Here is a 22,229-nt window from a genome sequence, read left to right on the forward strand (position 1 = left end):
AATGTTTCCTGTGATGGGTAGGTTTAGGGGCAGGGGCAGTGTAAGGGGATAGAAAATACGGTTTGTACAGTATAAAAACCATTACGCCTATGGAGAGTCCCTGTAAACCACATAGACCAACGTGTGTGTGTGTGTGTGTGTGTGTGTGTGTGTGTGTGTGTGTGTGTGTGTGTGTGTGTACGCGTTTGCATTAAAGGTATGTATGCATTAAAGACAACAATAATGTGTGACTTCTCTCTTTTCATTGTCCAAAGGGACACTGGAGGTAGATGTGAGGGATAATTGCAACTGGTGTGAGAAACCCTCCACTGGGCCCCTCCATCCCAGCCCTTCCTTACACCAACATTCCCCACAGCCAACATGTTTTCCTCCAACTTTCTGAGTGGGGGGAATCCTTTAAATGCGATGTCCTCTGCTGTAAACAAGTTCAGTCTTTTTGGGGATGAGGCAAGTGAGGAAAAGCAACAACAGCAGCCTCCAGGACATACAAAGCAGAAGGATCTTCAACAGCAGGGGAATGGCCAACCAGCCTCACAGGGGCCTCAGAGGAAAAGTGAACAGCAGCCGCAGGGTGTGGGAAGAGGAGGCCAAGGAGCTGGACGGGGAGGATCTCAACCTCAAGGAGCTGGACGGGGTGAATATCAACCTCAAGGAGCTGGACAGGGAGGATCTCAACCTCAAGGAGCTGGACGGGGAGGATCTCAACCTCAAGGTGCTGGACGGGGAGGATCTCAACCTCAAAGAGCTGGACGGGGAGGATCTCAACCTCAAGGAGCTGGACGGGGAGGATCTCAACCTCAAGGAGCTGGACGGGGAGGATCTCAACCTCAAGGAGCTGGACGGAATGGATCTCAACCTCAAGGAGCTGGACGGGGAGGTCCTGTACAGCAAGGAGCTGGTAGAGGTCTCCCACAGCAGGGAGTGGGCAGAGGAGGATTGCCACAAGGAGCAGTTGGGGGTGGATCTCCTAAGCAAGGTGTTGGGAAGGTTGGACCGCAACAACAAAGCCCAAGAGGACCTGGGTCTCATCCAGCAGGTGCAGCTGGGTCATGGCCTCCTTCAGTAGAGCCTCAGGTGAAAGATGGAGCTGGGGTGAAATCCCTCTGTCCAGTCTGTAAAAATACAGAACTCAATTTTAAGTCAAAGGATCCGCCCAACCATAACACCTGCACACAATGTAAATCTGTGGTCTGCAACATGTGCGGGTTCAGTCCTCCAGATGCAACTGTGAGTACAAATTCCTAACTCGTTTAGTTTTGCATTAGTATAAATAAAGCAGTGACATGTAAAATGCATGACTACATTTTTTTTTGTGCTTGTTTTTGGATTAAAATAGGAACATAATCAATATATTTTATATAATAAAGATATTTTATCTAATAGACCACTCTAGATTGTTCCATTAGTTTGTAGTATCAGGCGATGCTCACCATTATGTGCCTCATTCTATCTGAAGCATGTTTTAATGGACTATGAGGTTTTAATCCCTTGAATAAGTCTTATTCGAGTGATGACGTTGTTTTTATAATAACTTTTTAGCAAAGTCATACTACATGACATTTTTTTTTAATCAAAGATAGATTTTAAAATATTATATCTTGTATAGGTTTTTATCAGTTTTATAATATTTTACCAGGTTTTTGCCATCATAATAGCCATGGGAGCTGGGATGGTGTTAAACAAACAAACAAACAAAAACGAACAAAAACACATATTTGTTGCTAAATACATTTATCACCATTCACTAAGGTAGTTAATGTAGTGTTTCACCAATTGAACCGTGAATAAGTAAATGCTAATTCAGAAGACTTTTTTTTATATATTTTTTTTATTGTTTTGTTATTTTATATGATATTTCTGTTTGTAACTTTGCAGAGCTCATGATTCTATGTTAATTACAAAATTTGTTAAGTTTAAAACTATCAATTGTATGACAGAAATTTGTATCCTCAATGTACACAGGCTAAGGAGTGGCTTTGCCTGAATTGCCAGATGCAGAGAGCTCTGGGAGGGGCAGAAAGTAGTGAACCTCCTACGCTAAAAGCCCAGCCACAGGCCAAAGTCTCCGTACCATCACAGCAACCCGCAAAGAAAGACACACCTCATAATAAGCAGATGCCTCCATCTGCCAGCCAGCCAACCAAACCAACAGACGGTCAGAGACCGCCAAGCCAGTCTAGCACAAGTGCAGCTCATCCATTGCAGCAAACATCACAACAGAAACTTCTTCCACAGCAGACAACAAAAGGTGTTCCTCCTGCCAAAAGTGAGCTACCGGTAAAGACTGAGCCCCCTAAAAAAGAAGAAGAGTCCAGTTTCTTTGGTTTCGGTTTTGGTGGCGCTCGATCCCGCTCGCCCTCTCCACAGCCTGGTGCCTCTTCTGTTTCTGGGAAGGTTCTAGGCTTCGGTTCTTCGTTCCTTAGTTCAGCATCCAATTTGATTTCAGCTGTCCAGGATGAGCCCTCGACAACCCCACCGACATCTCGAAAGGGTTCTGCCATTTCCCAAACTTCTGCCAAGACCACCACACCCCCTTCTTCAAGAAAAGGTTCAGAGGCCTTTAAGGCATCCCCCAATCTTCCTAAATCTCAGACACTGGAAGGAAAGATGCAACAGCAACAAAATAAAAGCCAAGACACTCAAAAACCATTGACAACGAAGGAATCCTCACCTGCTCAGGCTACTAAAACAGATCAAAGCCCGAGACTTCTTCCCAAAGCCTGTCCACTCTGCAAGGTTGGCCTGAGAAGAGATCCTCCCAACTATAGTACCTGCACTGAATGCAAGGCCACTGTGTGCAATCAGTGTGGATTTAATCCTGTGCCTCATCAAACGGAGGTAAGAAACAGATGAATGTTTTTTCTTGCAGTAGGTTCACATTATGGTTTGTGCAATGAACTGTGGGTGGAAAATGTCACAAGCAATTTCAGAGGACATGTTCTGGGTGATTCCAGTGATTCTGTTGTAAAAGATGGATGTGTTTTCTAGTCTCTTTGGTTTGTGTGGAGGCAGTCTTGTGGAAGGCAGACCAAAAATGGCTGTGAGAGAGACAAAATGTGCCTTGATTCTCAATTACCTCAGACTACTCCCTGCCTAAACTTACAGAAATGAAGTTTGCTTGCATTTGCTTGCACTCTTAAGGCAGAAAAGAAAACATTAATGTGCATATTCACATTGTTTCTTCCTTTTTTAGTCATGCATTAGAGTGATTCACAAATCCATTAAGTAGACATTCTGTGCATCGTGTTGTGACGTTTAATGATCTTTCTGGGTCAAACACTGCAGTTAGTGGCTTGTCTATTTTACATGCAAACATTCCACCCAGTGTGCTGCTTTCAGACACTTTCTAGACCCAGCAAAGCTGTCAAGATAGTCAAGTCTGCTTGGGGAAAGAGGTTCATTATAATCTCATGGGCTTTATTGTTGTCTGTTTTGATCCAATAAGATATATAATTCTCCTTTCACTTCAGAATTTCAGTGAATTCAGTTTCACTGTAAACATAACTGTCTATCATGTCTTTTATTTTTAAAGGTGCTGTATGTAAATGTTTCACTTACCAAATACCATTATATACAGCTCTGAAAAAAAAGAGACCACTCAACATTGAGAAATCAATGTTAAGTGGTCTCTTTACTTTTTCCAGAGCTGTATTTGCAGATATTTATAAAACATGCTAAAATCACCTACTTGTTTCGCAGCAAAAAACTAAACAAAAAAATGCTACAGCCAGTTATTCTACTTTGAAATGTGCGCTCCGTGTCGGAATATCTGTTTTTGTTTTGGTCTGTGCAAAAGCGCACACTGTCAGTTTACCCAATAGTATTTCGACACTCCAAGTTGCCAGTTGGTGGAAAACACAGCATGTTGTAGCAGCCATGAAAGCTAGCAAACAAACTAGGTCAGAGATCACAAATTCTACCCAAACTAAAAAGCCTCAGCATCCATCTAAACATGTTTATGAACGAGAGCATATTTTAACACTGATACATCAATTCACAGTGCGGCATTCCTTGTCAATTGCGCTCACTCCTGTTGCATGTCCTCAAGCTGGCAACTCACGTGAGCATCGAGTCTGAGGAGGATATTTTACATTTCAGTAGCCATTTCAACCACTAGCTGTCAATCCAACATTCCGCACCTTTAAATTCTAGTTAATTCATAAAATAAAAGATTGACACAAACAGTTTCTCAGGACACAGTTGCAAGAAAAAGTATGTGAGTCGCTTGCAGAATCTGTGTGTGAATAATTCTAACAAAATAAGAGAGAACGGCATGCATGTTTTTTTAATTTTTTTATTTAGTACTGTCCTGAATGAGATATTTCACATTTTAAAAAGTTTACATATAGTCCACAAGACAACCATTTTATTAAAATTATTCTATTCAAAAGTTTATGAACCATTTTGTTTTCTAATGGTTCCCTTGTATGTCCTCGGCAGTATCACTCTCCGGTGTTCTTCAGAAAAATTCTCCAGGTCCTGCAAATCTGAAGAATTTTTGGGTACTGGAGGATATATATATATATAAATCAAAAATAACATGCATTTTGTATAATCTTATATTTTGTTAAAATTATTCACATTATCACAGATTATGTAAGCGGTTCATATAATTTTTGTTACAACTGTAGGTTTAAGGTATATCTTAAGGCATGTCACACTGAGTATTAATAAGGTTTTTTAAAGGGATAGTTCACCCAAAAATTTAAATGTGATGTTTATCTGCTTACCCCCAGTGCATCCAACATGTAGGTGTCTTTGTTTCTTCAGTAGAACACAAAATGTTTTTTTTCTCCATCCGTTCCTGTGTGCCAGTCATATTATGCATGTGAATGGGTAACAATTCTGTGAGAGCAAAAAAACATGTTTAGACAACATGCACAAAGAGCCCTGTGGCTCATGATGGCACATTGATATCTTAAGACTCAGTTTGTGTGAGAAATGTAGCCGTATTTAAATAATTTTTTACCTCAAATAGAACGCTATATCCAAAAGCCTGCATGGCGCTTCACTTCCAGTAATGAAGGTCAATATGCACGCTCTGGCGTGTATGTGTAACGACATCACTTCCGGTTTACACGATCTGGCGTAGTTTACGCCAACAGTGAATCTCGTACATGATGCCAGAGCATGTAGATTGATCTTCCTTACCGGAAGTGAAGCTTATTCCAGGCTGTTGGATATAACTGATCATTTTGTGTTTTAAGACAGCAATGTGCCATCATGAGCCACAGGGTTTTTTGTGCATGTTGTTTAAGCATGTTTTTTTTTTTTTGCTCTCATAGAATAGTTACCCATTCACATGCATTAAATGACTGGCACACAGCAACAGTTGGAGTTAAAAATCGTAATTTGTGTTCTACTGCAGAAACAAAGACACCTACATGTTGGATGCACTGGGGGTAAGAAGTTAAACATTGAATTTTTATTTTTGGGTGAACTATCCCTTTAAGGTACAAAATGTATTTTTTACACATATCATACATGTCAGTTTGTAGCAGAAAGAATGTTTAAGTTTGCAATAGATTTTACAAAACACAGACTAACTTTTATACATTTGGTAATCAGGTTTTATATTAAGGGAAAAATATAGGCAAGGCCTGGGATGTGTTATGTGCTTAGTCTAAGTGAATTTGCTGTAATGATGTATGTCCCCTAGAGAGCCCTTACCACTTCTATTGTCATAATCTGGAAGTCCTGAGCATACAAGGCTGGAATGGCCATCTTTTAAAGATGTGTTGAGCACAAAAGAGTATTGACTCTGTAATTAAACATTCAGACTTTATGTGCAGCTTGGCAAGGAGACTCCAAGGCTATTAGGTCACATGGACCAGCTGTGTGATGAAAATATGATCATCGGGCAGTCTTAAGAGATAACATCAGAGATAACAATACTTTTTCAAGAGAGTTCAAAAACACAGAGATGAGGTGTAGAATAAAGTGGCATCTGTTGCTTGGTTGCGCTCAGTGTCAAGCACAGGTTGTTGAAATGAAATAATAGTTACAAAAATATCTCTTCAATAAAAAGGTCACCTTCATTCATGGCCACAACTGTGTGGTTGGTGTTTTATCATGAAACATTCAAACCTTGGAATTGCCTTAAGTGTGGAGGATTAGCAAATGCAGCACATCTTTGTATATTTTTATCCAATGCAAAAAATATCTAAATGATTTAGTTACCTTATGCCTAAAAAAAGTGTGGTACTGGCTTTCTCCAGAGATTAAATGTAGGCTTCAGGGTGATCTGTGTGTGTGTGCTTAAAGTGTGCATGCAGTACAAATAGTGCAATATGGAGGGGAATTCATTTAACCCCGAGAGATCCATTGTGTAAAAAAAGAAAAGTTTAAATATTAATACACATTTTAACATCAGCGCACACTCATTTGTATTTTCCCAACATCACACAACACTGTCACTACCTACTGGCACCAATGCCAATTTTAAATCTTTCTGTAATATTTTACTTTTAATATTGTGTGTGCTCAGTATATGTACATATATATACTGTAAACTTATGAAAATTATAATTATCTCTTTAATTGTTTTAGTAATCACTGTTTATGTAATATGTAACACAAAAGAGCCCATTCACTAAATATTTAAAATGATTTTCATGGTAGCCTAATGGGACTTTGGGGATCTTCTGAGGACTGCTTTGAAATAAAAATATTTGTTTCAGCATTCTAGTTTACTGGAAAGAATGTTTTAAATCAGAGCAACTGCACTGTAGACATCAAAAACATGCATTTTCAGAATAATAAAACATTTACATGTGTCTTAAGGCAAGCCTGAGATGAACATACAGAGGTTTCACCTTCTAGCTTACTGTTAATGCATTTATAAAACTAGCCATGTAGGCCTCAAGCAGAATATGCTTTTTCAGCATACTTTACAGTTGTCTATGATGTGTAGGAGTATCCTAAGGTCATGAAACTTTAGGGAGCGTAAGAGTTGTAAGGGCTACTCTGATATGAATATATTCAAATGAGAGAGAGAGAATATATCCCAATGTTTGAGCCCCTGAGTGTTTCTTAAAAAATAAATAAATAAATAAATAAATAAAAACATTAACATCTACAAGTAGTAATGTTATATCTGCTTGTGGACACATTTCTGCAGAAGTATATGTTGTATTATTCTTTATTAATATTGAAGAAGAAACAATGTGAAGAAATTAAATAATAATGATTATTATATGAATAATTGCAACAATCATAACAATTGTAATGTATTTGCAGGGAAAAGAGTGGCTTTGCTTAAACTGCCAGACACAGAGGGCGCTGAAAGGAATAGAGCCTCCAGAACAACCCACTGTAAAGTTCCAAACACAGCCCAGCAAATCTCAAAAGATGGATTCTACACTTGGTCCTTTAGAGAAACAGCTCACGGCTCTGCCAACAAAGGCTAGTCCTGCCAATCAACCTGCTGCTCAGAAAAAGGAGATACATGAACAACAGGCTAGTGCCGCAGTAGCAAAGCAAGCTCCCTCGCCTAAGCCTTTACCGAAGCCAACAGCAAAAAATGCCCCCTCTTCTCCGGTGCCTAAAGCAGCACCAAAGGCTGAGACTGAGCAAGAACAATCAGGATTTTTTGGCTTAGGCTTTGGTGGAGCCCGGTCACGATCACCATCCCCTCAGCCCGCTGTTTCCAGCATGTCTGGTAAGGTCCTAGGATTTGGGTCCTCCTTCCTGAGCTCAGCATCTAATCGTATTTCATCAGCGGTACAAGATCAACCTTCTGCAACGCCACCAACTAATCCACAAGCATCTTCAATCTCTCAAACTTCTTCCAAGACCACTACTCCAACAACTTCTTTCAAAGGCTCCACAGCATCACAAGGTACTACCGTATCAGTGTCTACAGGAAAGGCTAATCAATCAGTTGGTCAGAAAGAAGAGAAAAAGATAGAGCCAACTGCTGACCAAAAGAACAAAGCACCAATATCTACAAAATCTGAACCTTCTTCACATATGCCAAAAGCACTCAAAGGCCCTCAACCCCCTCCCAAATCCTGCCCTCTCTGCAAGGTAGAAATCAATATGGACCTTGACAACTACAGAACCTGTACTGAGTGCAAAAACACTGTGTGTAATCTCTGTGGATTCAACCCAACACCCCATCAAACAGAGGTAACATTATGTTGGCTTTTAATACTTTTAAAATTTTTGAATGATGATTATGTTTATGAGTTAACCATTGTGTCTTATTGTTTCAGTTGAAAGAGTGGCTTTGTCTAAACTGTCAGACACAAAGAGCTCTCAAAGGAATGGAGACCCAAGGACCTTCAAAGTTGAAGACCGCAGAGCAGCCCAACAAAAGCCATGTTACTCAACCACTGGCTTCACCCTCAATCCAAAAGAAAGGTGCTTCTGATTTGGAGAAGTTAGGCAATAAAATTGATCCTCCTCCAAAATTACAGGACCAGCAAAGCAAGGCTCAGAATGGTACTCTGCCCATCCAAAATGCCCAGCAGCAAGAAAATGAAGCCAAATCCAAAGTCCCTGCCAAAACAGCCAAGGAAGAATCTGGATTTTTTGGTTTTGGTAGTATTAGGTCAAGATCTCCATCTCCTCAGCCTGCTGTGTCTGCTGTTCCTGGGAAAGTTCTTGGCTTTGGCTCTTCATTTCTCAGCTCAGCATCTAATTTAATATCTTCAGCTGTGCAAGATGAGACATCTGCAACACCACCAACCTCCCGCAAAGCTTCAACAGTTTCCCAGAGCTCAACACCACCCACGTCTCGGAAGAGCCCTGCTGTTCCACCGACCACAAACACAGGGGATATAAAACAACCTACTGCACAAAAAGAAGACACAAAGCTATCTGAGTCACCTCATCTAGCCAGCAAATCTTCTGTGAAAGCAAAAACAGAACAATCTGCAAAAGTTGACAAAACTCCCCTGCCTCTCCCCAAATTATGTCCACTTTGCAAGGCAGATATTACCACTGATCCTCCTAACTTCAGCACCTGCACTGATTGCAAAAACGTTGTGTGTAATCGTTGTGGATTTAACCCCATGCCTCTTCAAAAGGAGGTAAGATAAATTATCTATTTTACTCTTTTGGTCATATTTATTTTATTGAAGAACAATAATGTTTATTTGTGGTTATGATTTTGGTCATGCAGGTGAAGGAATGGCTTTGTTTGGCTTGTCATATAAAGAGAACACCTGAACCTTCAACTCTAAATCCCCAGATACAGGCTAATGCTTACTCGAAACACGACAAAACAGCTCCACATCAGCCTCCTCCTGTAGACAGCAGAACTGAAGACCAGTCAAAAACCGCCCTTGGCAAACCCATCACAATGTCAACAACACAAAATCCCACAAAGGAAAAACACCCTGCACAGAAAGAAACTCTAAAATCTCAACAGATAAAAGACGGCATCTCTTTAGCCAAATCCGAAACTACAACAAAATCAGATTCCTCTAAAGAAGATACAGGTTTCTTTGGCTTTGGTTTTAGTGGTGCTCGATCTCGATCTCCTTCTCCTCAACCCGAGAAGGCTCTAGGCTTTGGTTCCTCCTTCCTCAGCTCAGCCTCTAATCTCATATCATCAGTTGTTAAGGATGAATCCTCCACAACACCACCAACACCTCGTAAAGGTTCAACAGTTTCCCAGACATCTGTGAAGTCCACGCCCCCTACCTCTCGTAAGGCTTCATCAGTTTCACAGACATCTCTCAAAGCCACATCTGCTGTTGCAGCAACGGCTACATCTCGCAAGGAATCTACAGCATCCCAGGACCAAACTAAAATGCTGGTTGGGGAAAGTAAACCTCTTTCTCAAAAGCAATTGGAAGACAAGATGCCACTGCAGCCTCAACTTTTCAAAGCATCATCTACACCTACATCAAAGCTTCAAATAGCTGATAAGACATCTCAGTCTCATCCTAAAGAATGCCCACTTTGTAAAGTTGAGCTCAAGAAACATCCTCCTAATTTCAACACCTGCACTGAATGCAAGAGCATTGTATGTACACTTTGTGGGTTTAATCCCATGCCTCATCAAACCGAGGTAAGATTGTGGTTTCTACTGTATTTAACTTTACTAGAAAATACCTTTGATAATGTTGTCATTCCACAGCTAGTTCACCAATATTGTTATGTACATTTTTTGTATTATCAAATCTGTATTTCTTAACCTTAGTTTAAAGAAGCCTTTGTGAAAATCCTTTTGTCTGGGGTTTCTCAACCTCTCATTTGTTGGCAGGCAAAGGAGTGGCTCTGCTTGACCTGTCAAGTGCAGCGGGCATCAATGCCTTCCAATGCAGAGCCTCAAGATCAAGCTAAGAAAGTAGTTCCAGTGCCAAAGATGGAGCAGCAAGATGTTCCAAAATTAATGCAGAAACAAATTGCAGAGAAAGCTGCTGTGGTTGAGGGAAAGAAGCCCACTGATGTTTTACCAGAGCAGCTTAATCAACCTAAAACTTCACAGCAGATGAAATTGGACAAACCTCAAGAAAAACAAACTAAACTACCACCAAAGGCTCAGCCTCATCAAGAGGAATCAGGATTTTTTAGTTTTGGCTTTGGTGGGGCACGATCCAGGTCTCCTTCACCTCAACCTTCTGCTTCTGCTGTGCCTGGGAAAGTTTTAGGCTTTGGTTCATCCTTCCTTAGCACAGCCTCTAATCTGATATCATCAGCTGTTCAAGATGAACCTTCCACAACACCACCAACCTCCCGCAAAGGTTCATCAGTTTCAGAAACCACACCTCCTCCCAGCCCCCGTAAAGGGTCTACAATGTCGCAGGCATTGTCCAACAGCTCACGAAAAGGTTCTGAGACCATGCAAGGTTCTCCGAAAGCTCAATATAATAAAGATACTAAACATTCGATTGGACAGAAACAAGAGGAGCAGGCAGCATTACTTCCACAAGCTAAGGAGTCAGCCAAGGATAAATCAGAGACACCAAAGGATTTATCCAAGCCTCTTCCCAAGGCCTGCCCACTTTGCAAGGTGGAGCTCAAGAAAGACCAATGCAACAGCTGTACTGAATGCAAAAATATTGTATGCAACTTGTGTGGATTCAACCCCATGCCCCATCAAAATGAGGTGAGAAAGTGCTACTGTTGTTTTGAAAGAAAACTTTTTTGTTAAATTTTGGTTTGTTAAAGTCAGTATAATACGGAGGTTGCTAACAACTTTCTGAAACTGCTATTAAACAAGACAAAACATGAGGAGGGACACCACTGTTGTTGAGTGGAACAGCAAAGTGAGTGTTGCATACCAGATGGGATGCAAATCTGAAATGCAGGGCGGTGTTGCATGTGTCAGCAGAGAAAAGAGCAAGTTAAGACATTTAGATTAAAGGATACAAAGTCTAATAAAAATAAATGCATAAATAAATGTTTAACAATAAGACCAGTGACATGCATTCAGAGAATAAATAGTGTCAATCTTTAGTTCATACTGACTTTAATGAAAATCTCTTTCATGATAATAGTGGCATCATGATGCAAATTGAAAAGCTTATTTACATATAACAGTTTAATGTTAACAGGAGAGCTTGTAATGCTCACCTCTTCTGTAATTTTAATCATTTGAGCTGCCTTGGATCATTGCAAGTTAAAATGCAGTGTGATTTAGTCCAATGGAATCTGTTAAGCTATTTATCTTTCTGAATATACACAATGCAAATTTAAGCTGCAAAATTATAAATACATTATTCTTTACAAACTACAGGTGATGTGGCTTTGTTTGGCGTGCCAAATGCAGAAAGCACCTGAACCTCCTCCTGCGCAGTCACATGCTAAGGAATTAGCACAAGTTAAAACTCCCACTCCAGATGCTTCACAGAAGAAGCCACATCCTACAGCAGATACAGTTCAAAAGGATAAGAAACCAGAATTAGCAGGGAAACAAGACAATAAGCAAACTTCAAAAGAAACCGAACAACTTACCCAAGAAACAAAAAGAAAGCAACAGCATATTGCAGAAGTTCCAAATTCAGATTCTCAAAACATAGATCCACAAAAAGACAAACCTGGACTCTTTGGATTTGGTTTTGGTGGAGCTAGATCTCGATCACCTTCTCCTCAGCCTGCTGCATCTGCTGTCTCAGGCAAGGTTCTAGGATTTGGTTCCTCCTTCTTAAACTCAGCATCTAATTTAATATCAACAGCTGTTCAAGATGACTCCTTCACATCACCATCTAGTTCTCGCAAGGCTTCAATGGCTTCTCAAATCTCCGATAAGACACCACCGACCTCTCGAAAAGGTTCTGCAGTTTCTCAAATCTCCAATAAGGATAATACCACCCCACCTTCCTCTCGCAAGGGTTCTGCAGTTTCACAGACATCTAATAAAATGCCTCCTCCAACCTCACGAAAGGTGCCTGAAGCTGTTGAAAACTCTAAAATCATTGACAATACAGATGAAACAAAAAATAAAGTTGCAGAGAAAGGTGAAGAAACCACTAAAAGAGATACACCACAGCAACAAGAACAAGGAAAGATGGAAGATAGAGCTGTGCCAGTGTCCTCTGAAATCTCTGAAGAATCTAGAGGTAGATCTCAGTCTCCTTTACCTGCAGCATCTGCTGTCTCTGGGAAGGTTCTAGGATTTGGTTCCTCCTTCTTGAGCTCAGCAAGTAATCTGATCTCATCAGCTCTAGACGAGCCTTCCACAACACCGCCCACTTCTCGCAAAGGTTCCACAGCTTCCCAGCTATCTGCTAAGACTACAACACCACCTTCTTCTCGTAAAGGCTCATCAGTTTCCCAAGCTTCTGACAAGATCACCACTCCACCTTCCTCACGAAAGGGCTCTGAAGTTTCTGTGACATCTCTTAAGACCAGCACACCTCCCACTTCACAAAAAGTATCTGATTCCTCTCCTAAAATTCATCCTTTAGGTGACAAAAAAGTGCATCCTGAAAATATAGAAGAGCAGAAAACAGATGATAAGAAATCTACGGTCAGTTTGAAACAGTCAACAAATGTATCAGTTTTAAAAGATACAGCTGTACCAGAAACAAGTACAGAGTCTACCAAATCACTTCCCAAAGCCTGCCCTCTCTGTAAGGTTGATTTGCAGAAGGAGCCTCTCAATTATGATACCTGTACCGAGTGCAAAAACACTGTGTGCAATCTATGTGGCTTTAACCCCATGCCTCACGAGACAAAGGTAAGCAGTCTTTTACCTAGAACATTAAAAACAAATTATTGGCATTATTCTTGTATAAGTACTGTAGTAGTATTTGACATTATGGGTATGGGGACCAGCTTTTATAACCTCACATTACGTACTTTAAATATATAGGTGATATAGGTTGTTAAAAACTAATATACGTTTAATTTATAATACATATCTTTATATGCTTAAGTGTATATTGTTACTTTATTTTTTTAAATATATTAACTATATAGTCTTTTGCATGAATTTACCACATTAATTGTGTTTATGCTGATGCTTATTCCTAAACCTCTTCAATCTCAAACAAAATCTTGTTTCAGAAAAAGGAGTGGCTATGTCTGAATTGCCAAATGCAAAGAGCACAGGCTGAGGCTCATAAAATACCTCCACCGGTATCACCACTAAAGAAAATGACACCAGCTCCTGTTCCTCCACAGAAGAAGCCACTTGACTCCACAGATGCAAAAGAAAAGACTGATCTATCTGCAGGTATAACACTAGGGTCTAAGAATGCAAGTTCAGCTCCCCCAACACAGAAGCCATTTCATCAGCAGGACATCAAAGGCCCAGTACATCCAGTACAGAAGGAAGAAACTGTATCCACAAAATCTATTGCCATAACAAAGACTGCATCCACAAAAGAAGAGAGTGGCTTTTTTGGTTTTGGACGCTCTAGATCACCATCTCCCCAACCTGCTGCTTCCAGTGTTTCTGGAAAGGTATTTGGGTTTGGTTCTTCCTTCTTGAGTTCAGCTTCTAATCTTATTTCCACTGCTGTACAAGATGAATCCTCCACACCACCATTTGCAACTCAGGAGGTTTCAGCAGCTTCTCAAACTCCTGTGAAGACTACATTAACACCAGCTTCTCAGAAAGGATCAGCTGATTTGTCAACTAAACATGTAGCTAAATCTGTTGAAGAGAAGAAAGACAAGAAACCAGAAGAGACAATTACAAAAGTTCAAGGAAACAATGTAGTAAAAAAGGATGACCACAAATCAGAGCCTCCAAAACATTGTCCACTTTGTAATGTAGAAATAATAAAGGATCCAACAAGTTACAGCACCTGTACTGATTGCAAGAACACTGTGTGTAATCTCTGTGGATTCAACCCAATGCCACACCAAACCGAGGTGAGAAAAAACTTTGCATATTTGTATGTATGTATGCATGTATGTACGTACTATATGTATTTATTTAATATTAAGTAATAGTTGTGTTTATTTCTCACAGTCTTGTATGGTTACCTTTTATCATCATCCTACAGGTGAATGAGTGGCTGTGTTTGAACTGCCAGGTGCAGAGAGCTCCCAAACATTCAGTTGTGCAACCTGAACCACAGACTACTAAATTACTTCAAAATGCATCACCACAAAAACAAGGCATTCCGGGTGTTGTAGCAGAGGACCAGAAACGTAATGCTTCTGGTAAACAAGACAAACCGAATCTAGTAGATACAAAACAACCCACTTCAGAAGCTCAAATGCAGAAAAGTGATGTCTTACCTGCCAAATCGGATCAACCCTCCAAAGCTGAACCACCTAAACAGGATTCCGATTTCTTCAGGTTCGGTGGTTCTCATTCAAGGTCACCATCTCCTCAGCCCACTGTGTCTGCTGTCTCTGGGAAAGTTCTAGGATTTGGCTCATCCTTCCTTAGCTCAGCATCCAATCTAATCTCATCAGCTGTCCAGGATGAACCTTCTAAAACTCCATCAACATCTCGTAAAGGGTCTACAGTTTCCCAGACTTCACATAAGACCACACCATCACCCCCCAGTTCTCGAAAAGGATCAGTATCTCTGCAGAACACTAAACTAAATCCACCTGCAGTGGAATCAAAGCCAGCCTCTACACCAACAAAAGAACAGGAAAAGCCACTAGATGTTCAAACATCCAAACCTCTACAAGCTCAATTAAAAGAGGAGCCTCCAAAAACCTGCCCACTCTGCAAAGAGACCCTCAAGAAGGACCCACAGAACTACGACTCTTGCACTTCTTGCAAGAACATTGTTTGTAATCTCTGTGGATTCAATCCTAATCCACATCAAACTAAAGTAAGTCTGTGTTTTTACAGTTATTACATGTAAAGGGTTTTGTTTTGGACAAAAAAAAAATCTATGTCTACATATTTTGTAGACATAGGTTTAAAAGTTAATATAGTCACAGGTGGTACAAATACAATACATATGTGACTTTCTTTGAGTATAATATTTCTTATGATCTACAGGTAAAAGAGTGGCTGTGTTTGACCTGTCAGATGCAGAGAAGTACAGGACCTCCCCCTGGTCAGCCACAACCACAGTCTAGCAAAGTACTTACACAAGCAACTCCACAAAAAGAAGAGACTTCATTATCACCTACGGAGAAGAAGTCAGGTGTTATAGCTGAGGCAGGCAAGAAAGAAGGTGATACTTCTCCTTCCAAGTCTGCTCCACCACATAAAGTTGAACAGATTAAAGAAGAGTCAAGTTTCTTTGGCTTTGGTCTCGGCGGTGCTCGTTCCCGGTCTCCCTCTCCTCAAACTGCTGTATCTGATAAGGTTTTTGGTTTTGGATCCTCCTTCCTCAGCTCAGCATCTAACCTGATCTCTTCGGCTGGTCAGGATGAGTCCTCCTCCAAAACTCCACCAACGTCTCGGAAGGGATCTACAATTTCCCAGACTTCAAATAAGACTGCACCAACACCACCCACTTCTCGTAAAGGATCAGTAGCTCCTCTGGATGCTAAACAAAAACTACCTGAAAAAGAATCAATGCCATCTACTAAATCCATGCAAGAACCAAAGCCAGTAGAGAAAACCCTAGATCCTCAACTGGCCAAACCTCAACATGCTCTAGATGAGATTTCAAAAACCTGTCCACTTTGCAAAGAACCCTTTAAGAAAGACCCACAGAACTATCGCTCTTGTAGTTCTTGCAAGAAATTTGTATGTAATCTCTGTGGATTCAATCCCAAACCACATCAAACCGAGGTACCATATGTCAATGGATTTTTACAAATATATGTTCAAAGGCTCTTTTAAATATTCAACTAGGAATTATTTTGTGTAAATTTTGACTTAAAGTATGTTTTGTCCCCTTAATTCACATTTTTAAATAATCAACAGGTGACGGAGTGGCTATGCTTGACCTGCCAGGTACAGAGAACTTCAGGACCTCCTCCTGCTCTACCACAACCACAATCTAACAAAATACAACCAGCATCTCCACAAAGGAAAGTGACTCAAGATGCACCTTCTTCAGAAAAGAAGCAGAATATTCCTGACGAGAAGGATAAGAAACCTCCAGCAGAAACTAAAAAACCTACAATTACTCCTGCACCAAATGCTCAAAAATCTAAATGTGACGAATCGTCTTCCAAACCTGCTCTGTCATATAAAGTTGAACAGACTAAAGAAGAATCTGGTTTCTTCAGCTTTGGTCTCGGCGGTGCTCGTTCCCGGTCTCCCTCTCCTCAAACTGCTGTATCTGATAAGGTTTTTGGTTTTGGATCTTCCTTCCTCAGTTCAGCGTCTAACCTGATCTCTTCAGCTAGTCAGGGTGAGTTCGCCTCCAAAACTCCACCAACATCTCGCAAGGGATCTACAATTTCCCAGACTTCAAATAAGACTACACCAACACCACCCACTTCTCGAAAAGGATCATTAGCTCCTCATGATGCTAAACAAAAACGACCTGAAGAAGAATCAAAGCCACCTGCTACATCAATGCAAGAACAAAAGCCAGTAGAGAACACCCCAGATCCTCAACTGACCAAACCTCCACATGCTCCAGAGGAGCTTTCAAAAAGCTGTCCACTTTGCAAAGAAACCCTTAAGCAGGACCCACAGAACTATAACTCTTGTAGTTCTTGCAAGAAATGTGTTTGTAATCTCTGTGGATTCAATCCCAATCCACATCAAACCGAGGTAGTGTATGTCACTGTATTTTACAATTATATGTTTTAAAGGCTCTTTTAAAAATGCAACTATAAATTATTTTGTGTAGATTTTGACTTAATGTAGTGTTTAATGGTTTTATTAACTTTCTAAAATAATCAACAGGTAATAGAGTGGCTATGCTTGACCTGCCAGGTACAGAGAACTTCAGTACCTCCCTCTACTCTACCACAATCTAACAAAGTAGAACCAGCATCTCCACAAAAGAAAGTGACTCAAGATCCACCTTCTCCAGAAAAGAAACAGAAAGTTCCCGATGAGCAGTACAAGAAACCACCTTCAGAAACTAAAAAACCTACAATTACTCCTGCACCAAATGCTCAAAAATCTAAAGGTGATGAATCTCCTTCCAAAACTGCTCTTTCAAATAAAGTTGAGCAGACTAAGGGAGAGTCTGGTTTCTTCAGCTTTGGGTTTGGTGGTGCTCGTTCTCGGTCACCTTCTCCTCAGTCTGATGTTTCTGAGAAAGTTCTAGGTTTTGGGTCCTCCTTTCTCAGTTCAGCATCTAATCTGATATCCTCAGCCGTTCAGGATGAGTCATCCACCAAAACTCCACCAAGTTCTCGTAAGGGATCCACTGTGTCCCAAAGTTCTATTAAGACAACACCTACACCACCAACTTCTCGAAAAGGTTCAGAAGCTTCACAAGCCTCACAAAAAATTAAACTGGCAGAAGAGGCTAAACACACTGCTGTACAGAAACAGGATGAAAAGAAAACAGTTGAGAATAAGCCACAAGATGATATGTCCAAAGAACCAGTCACTAACGTGAAAATTAACAAACCAGCCCTGGAGTTTCCAAAAGTCTGTCCACTCTGTAAAGTGGACTTAAATAGGGACTTTCAGAATTACAACACCTGCACTGAATGCAAGAACATAGTGTGCAACCTTTGTGGATTTAATCCCATGCCACATCAAACTGAGGTAAGAGTACTTTTTTCTGTATGTCTTTCATGCATCACTTATGGCATTAATTTCTACTTAAGAGTAATCTAATTTCAATAGCACCTTTAAGGATTTTAATTCCATTGTTATCCTACAGGTTAAGGAATGGCTGTGTTTAAACTGCCAGGTGAAGAAAGCACAAGGATCTCCCTCTACCCAGCCACAGCCACAGGTTAGCAAAGCATCTCCACCAATATTACCAGGAAAAAAGGAGGCTCTCATATCTACTCCAGTTTCAATTTCTCTGCAAAATAAGCCAGATATCATTGGGAAGAAAATAACATCAATTGCTACAGAGAATCAAGAGACCAAACTCACACAATCTACAACACAACCAACTGAAATGCCAAAACTCGACCCTCATCCTACAAAATCTGCTGTAGCACAAAAAACAGAACCTTCTAAAGAGGAATCAGGTTTCTTTAGCTTTGATTTTGGTGGTGCTCGTTCTGGATCCCCTCAGCCTTCTGTGACTGTTGTCTCTGGGAAGGTTCTGGGCTTTGGATCCTCCTTTTTGAACTCTGCATCTAATCTAATCACCTCAACCGTTCAAGATGAGTCCTCCACATTGCCACTATCTTCTCAAAAGGCAACACCACCACCAACTTCTTTGAAAGAATCTGTAATTTCTCAAAAAGTTCCACCTTCTTTTGACACAAAAGCATCTACAACAGAAAAAACAAAGGAGGAAGAAACAGATGAGAAGCAGGTGCAACAGGCTACAGCAGAACCTGAAGCTTTGGTGGTAGCAGCTGTAGCTCCTAAAGCAGAGACCAAAGTGTGTCCTCTTTGCAAAGTAGATCTTAATATAGGTTCACAGGAAACTCCTAACTACAATACCTGCACTGAGTGTAAGAACATTATTTGCAACCTCTGTGGATTCAACCCAAATCCCCATCAAACAAAGGTAAGAGAATGTTACTCTATATAACTTTACTATTGGTACCTGTTGATAACACTATTTCAATGCAGCAAATGTGTTTACTTACCTATGACACGGTGCATATGATCATTTTGCTTAGTGGTTTAAAAAACAATCAATATCAGTTCCATCAACGTCAAGGAAGAAAAAATTCAATAATAATTTTTTTTAATCTGTCATTACAGGCCAATGAATGGCTTTGTCTGAACTGCCAGACACAGCGAGCATTACATGGAATGGAACTACAAGGACCTCTTAAAATAAAGACCAATGAACAACCTGACAATGTCTATACCTCAGCACCGCATCCAAGAACAGAAAGTCTAACACCAGGGCCACCATCATTAGTCTCAACCAACGTTTCTGATGTTTCTGAAACCCAAAAGAAAGAGATTCAAGCTGCAGCCATCCCTGATAAAACTAAGAGTGCTATTTCAGTGAATTTCCAAAAGAAAGAATCACCAGAACTACCAGAGAGTAGCATAAAGGCACAAACTGCATCCTTTCAGAAGAAAGAAACATCAGATCTAAAGAAAGATAAAGAGACTGACACAGTCTTAAAAGAGTCTGACAAGTCTCCAGAAAAATCTGCTCAACCTCCGCATGCAGAGCCACCAAAACAGGAACAGAGTTTCTTGGGTTTTGGATTTGGTGGTCCTAAGGTACAACCTGCTTCCTCTAAGCCATCTGAGTCAACCACTGGGAAATTCTTTGGCTTTGGTGGTCTGACAGAAACAGCTAGATCTCGCTCACCCTCTCCACAGTCTGTTTCTGCTGTCTCTGGGAGAGTTCTGGGCTTTGGATCCTCTATATTCAGCTCAGCGTCTAATTTGATCAGCTCAGCTGTTCAGGATGAGCCCTCCACAACACCACCTACTTCTCGAAAAGGATCCACAGTTTCCCAGATGTCTGCTAGGATTACTCCACCCTCATCTAGGAAAGGATCTACAGTCACACCAGACTCTAGTAAAATTCCTCCTGTTGGAGACACTAAACCACATGCAGCACAAGAGGCAGCAAAAACAGTGGAGAAGAAAACAGAAACGAAGCAAGTCACAGCCCCCAAACCAACCCAAAAACCTGCTCCTAAAGAAGTCAAGACCAACTGCCCATTATGCAAAGTGGAACTCAACACTAGTTCAAAAGATGCCAAGAATTTTAACACATGCACTGAATGCAAGACAGCAGTATGCAGCCAATGTGGATTTAATCCACTGCCTCATCAAACAGAGGTAAGGCATGTTTCATTCTTGTTGCCATTACAAAAATAATAATCTTACAAAATCTTACAAAAAAAATGTATATATTGTTTGACCTTTATATATTTATATATCTGTTTACTTTAAATTTTTAAGTGCAGAATATCTTTGACTTTTTGTCAGCTAATTGCCGATTTGATTTTTGTTTTGAAAAACAATAGAGGCAATTTGTATTCGTACTGTCAATGTGGCAAGTCATTGCCATTCCAAGACATATTCTGTAGCAGTGTTTCTTGAGGCAGTTCGTTTGTGTAATTATGTAGTATAAAATAAGTTTAAGAACAGTATTTGACCCTCACAGGCTTGTTTTTCTTCGAACTTCCTTAAAAGATAAAAAACAGAAACAATTTATTTGTCACACAGTCAATGTTAATGCCATGCATTTATATGTTCATTTATTTTAACCTGATATGTATTTCTTGTTGTAATTAGGTTTTTTAGATAAAAACCTCAGAAATTACAGTATTGGATCAACTGTCTTATTGCCATTGACTGTCCTATATTATTGCAGGTTGAGGAATGGCTCTGCCTAAGTTGCCAGGTAAAACGGGCACAGGAAGGAATGAATACATCTGAAAGTCCCATTGTGATACCTCAGCCAGTTCCCTTAGTGATGGACAACAAAACTCTTTCCAAAGTTGACGAGGTACCTACAGCACCAATTGAGTCCAAACCTTATGGGAAGCCCACCACAGCTGCAGCTGAAAAGAAAGCAGCTCCTACTCAGGAAATAAAGAAACAGATCTCAATTCCAGGCCCTCAACAAAAGATAGGCACTGATTCCAAGACAACTAATATTATCACCTCAAGAGAAGAACCTCAAAAGCAAAATAATAATCAACCAGAATCTGGGAAAACAGAACAAAAGCCACACAAAGAGAAAACCACTCCTGAAAAATCTGCTCTACCTCCGCAGGCAGAGCCACCAACACAAGAACAGAGTTTCTTTGGTTTTGGATTTGGTGGTCCTAAGGTACAACCTGCTTCCTCTAAGCCAACCGAGTCAACCACTGGGAAATTTTTTGGGTTTGGTGGTCTGGCAGAAACTGCTAGATCTCGCTCACCCTCTCCACAGTCTGTTTCTGCTGTCTCTGGGAGAGTTATGGGCTTTGGATCCTCTATATTCAGCTCAGCGTCTAATTTGATCAGCTCAGCTGTTCAGGATGAGCCCTTCACAACTCCACCCGCTTCTCGAAAAGGATCCACAGTTTCCCAGATGTCTGCTAGGACTACTCCACCCTCGTCTCGCAAAGGATCTGCTGTTGCACCAGACTCTAGTAAAATTCCACCTGCTGGAGACACTAAACCACATGCAGCACAAGATGCAGAAAAAACAGTGGAGAAGAAACCAGAAACTAAGCAAGTTACTGCACCCAAACCACCCCAAAAGCCTGCTCCTGAAGAAGTCAAGACCAACTGCCCAATATGCAAAGTGGAACTCAACATTGGTGCCAAGGATGTAAAGAATTTTAACACATGCACTGAATGCAAGACAACAGTATGCAGCCAATGTGGATTTAATCCACTGCCTCATCAAACAGAGGTAAGACATTTGACCTGTAGTTTTTAACATGTATAAGATTTATATTTCATTCTTGTAATTTATATATATAATGTAATTATTAGTTACTATTAGTTTCCCATTATTAAGCTTGAATTGTTCTTACAGTTTTATCTCTGATTTTACTTAAAAGGATTTTTAGTACAGTATATATTTGACTTTTTGTCTGCTAATTGCCTAAGAGAGGTAATTTGTATTCATGCTGTCAATGTGGTAAGCAATTGCAATTCCTAAGCCATATTATGCAGCAGTGTGCCTTGAGGCAGTTCATTTGTGTAATTATGTAGTATACACCTAAGTTTAACAAAAGTATTTGACCCTCACTGGCTAACGTATATGTCACACAGTCAATGTTAGTGACATGCATTTAAGTGGTAAATTATTTTAACCTGATATGTATAAGTGTATGAAGCAGCTTTTTTAGTAGTTATTAAGTTTTCTAGATAGAAACCTAATACA

At 40.3% G+C, this 22,229-nt stretch overlaps 1 protein-coding gene across 4 annotated transcripts in view; it reads left to right on the plus strand.

Annotated features, from left to right (window-relative positions):
- Positions 1-22,229, plus strand: part of pclob (piccolo presynaptic cytomatrix protein b) — a 112,497-nt gene that overhangs the window by 19,892 nt on the left and 70,376 nt on the right. For all 4 annotated transcript variants that reach the window (XM_067420143.1, XM_067420142.1, XM_067420144.1 and 1 more), the window contains exons 2-16: positions 255-1,227; positions 1,963-2,838; positions 7,240-8,130; positions 8,217-9,035; positions 9,128-10,021; positions 10,217-11,062; positions 11,693-13,135; positions 13,465-14,277; positions 14,412-15,200; positions 15,374-16,117; positions 16,253-17,053; positions 17,189-18,007; positions 18,126-18,935; positions 19,136-20,182; positions 20,721-21,752. In XM_067420143.1, the coding sequence (XP_067276244.1) occupies positions 361-1,227; positions 1,963-2,838; positions 7,240-8,130; positions 8,217-9,035; positions 9,128-10,021; positions 10,217-11,062; positions 11,693-13,135; positions 13,465-14,277; positions 14,412-15,200; positions 15,374-16,117; positions 16,253-17,053; positions 17,189-18,007; positions 18,126-18,935; positions 19,136-20,182; positions 20,721-21,752 (13,491 nt within the window). In that variant the 5' untranslated portion in view covers positions 255-360. The remainder of the gene's footprint in view (positions 1-254; positions 1,228-1,962; positions 2,839-7,239; positions 8,131-8,216; positions 9,036-9,127; positions 10,022-10,216; positions 11,063-11,692; positions 13,136-13,464; positions 14,278-14,411; positions 15,201-15,373; positions 16,118-16,252; positions 17,054-17,188; positions 18,008-18,125; positions 18,936-19,135; positions 20,183-20,720; positions 21,753-22,229) is intronic.

This window comes from Pseudorasbora parva, chromosome 16 (assembly GCF_024679245.1).
Source record: "Pseudorasbora parva isolate DD20220531a chromosome 16, ASM2467924v1, whole genome shotgun sequence".
Classification (NCBI taxonomy): Eukaryota; Metazoa; Chordata; class Actinopteri; order Cypriniformes; family Gobionidae; genus Pseudorasbora; species Pseudorasbora parva.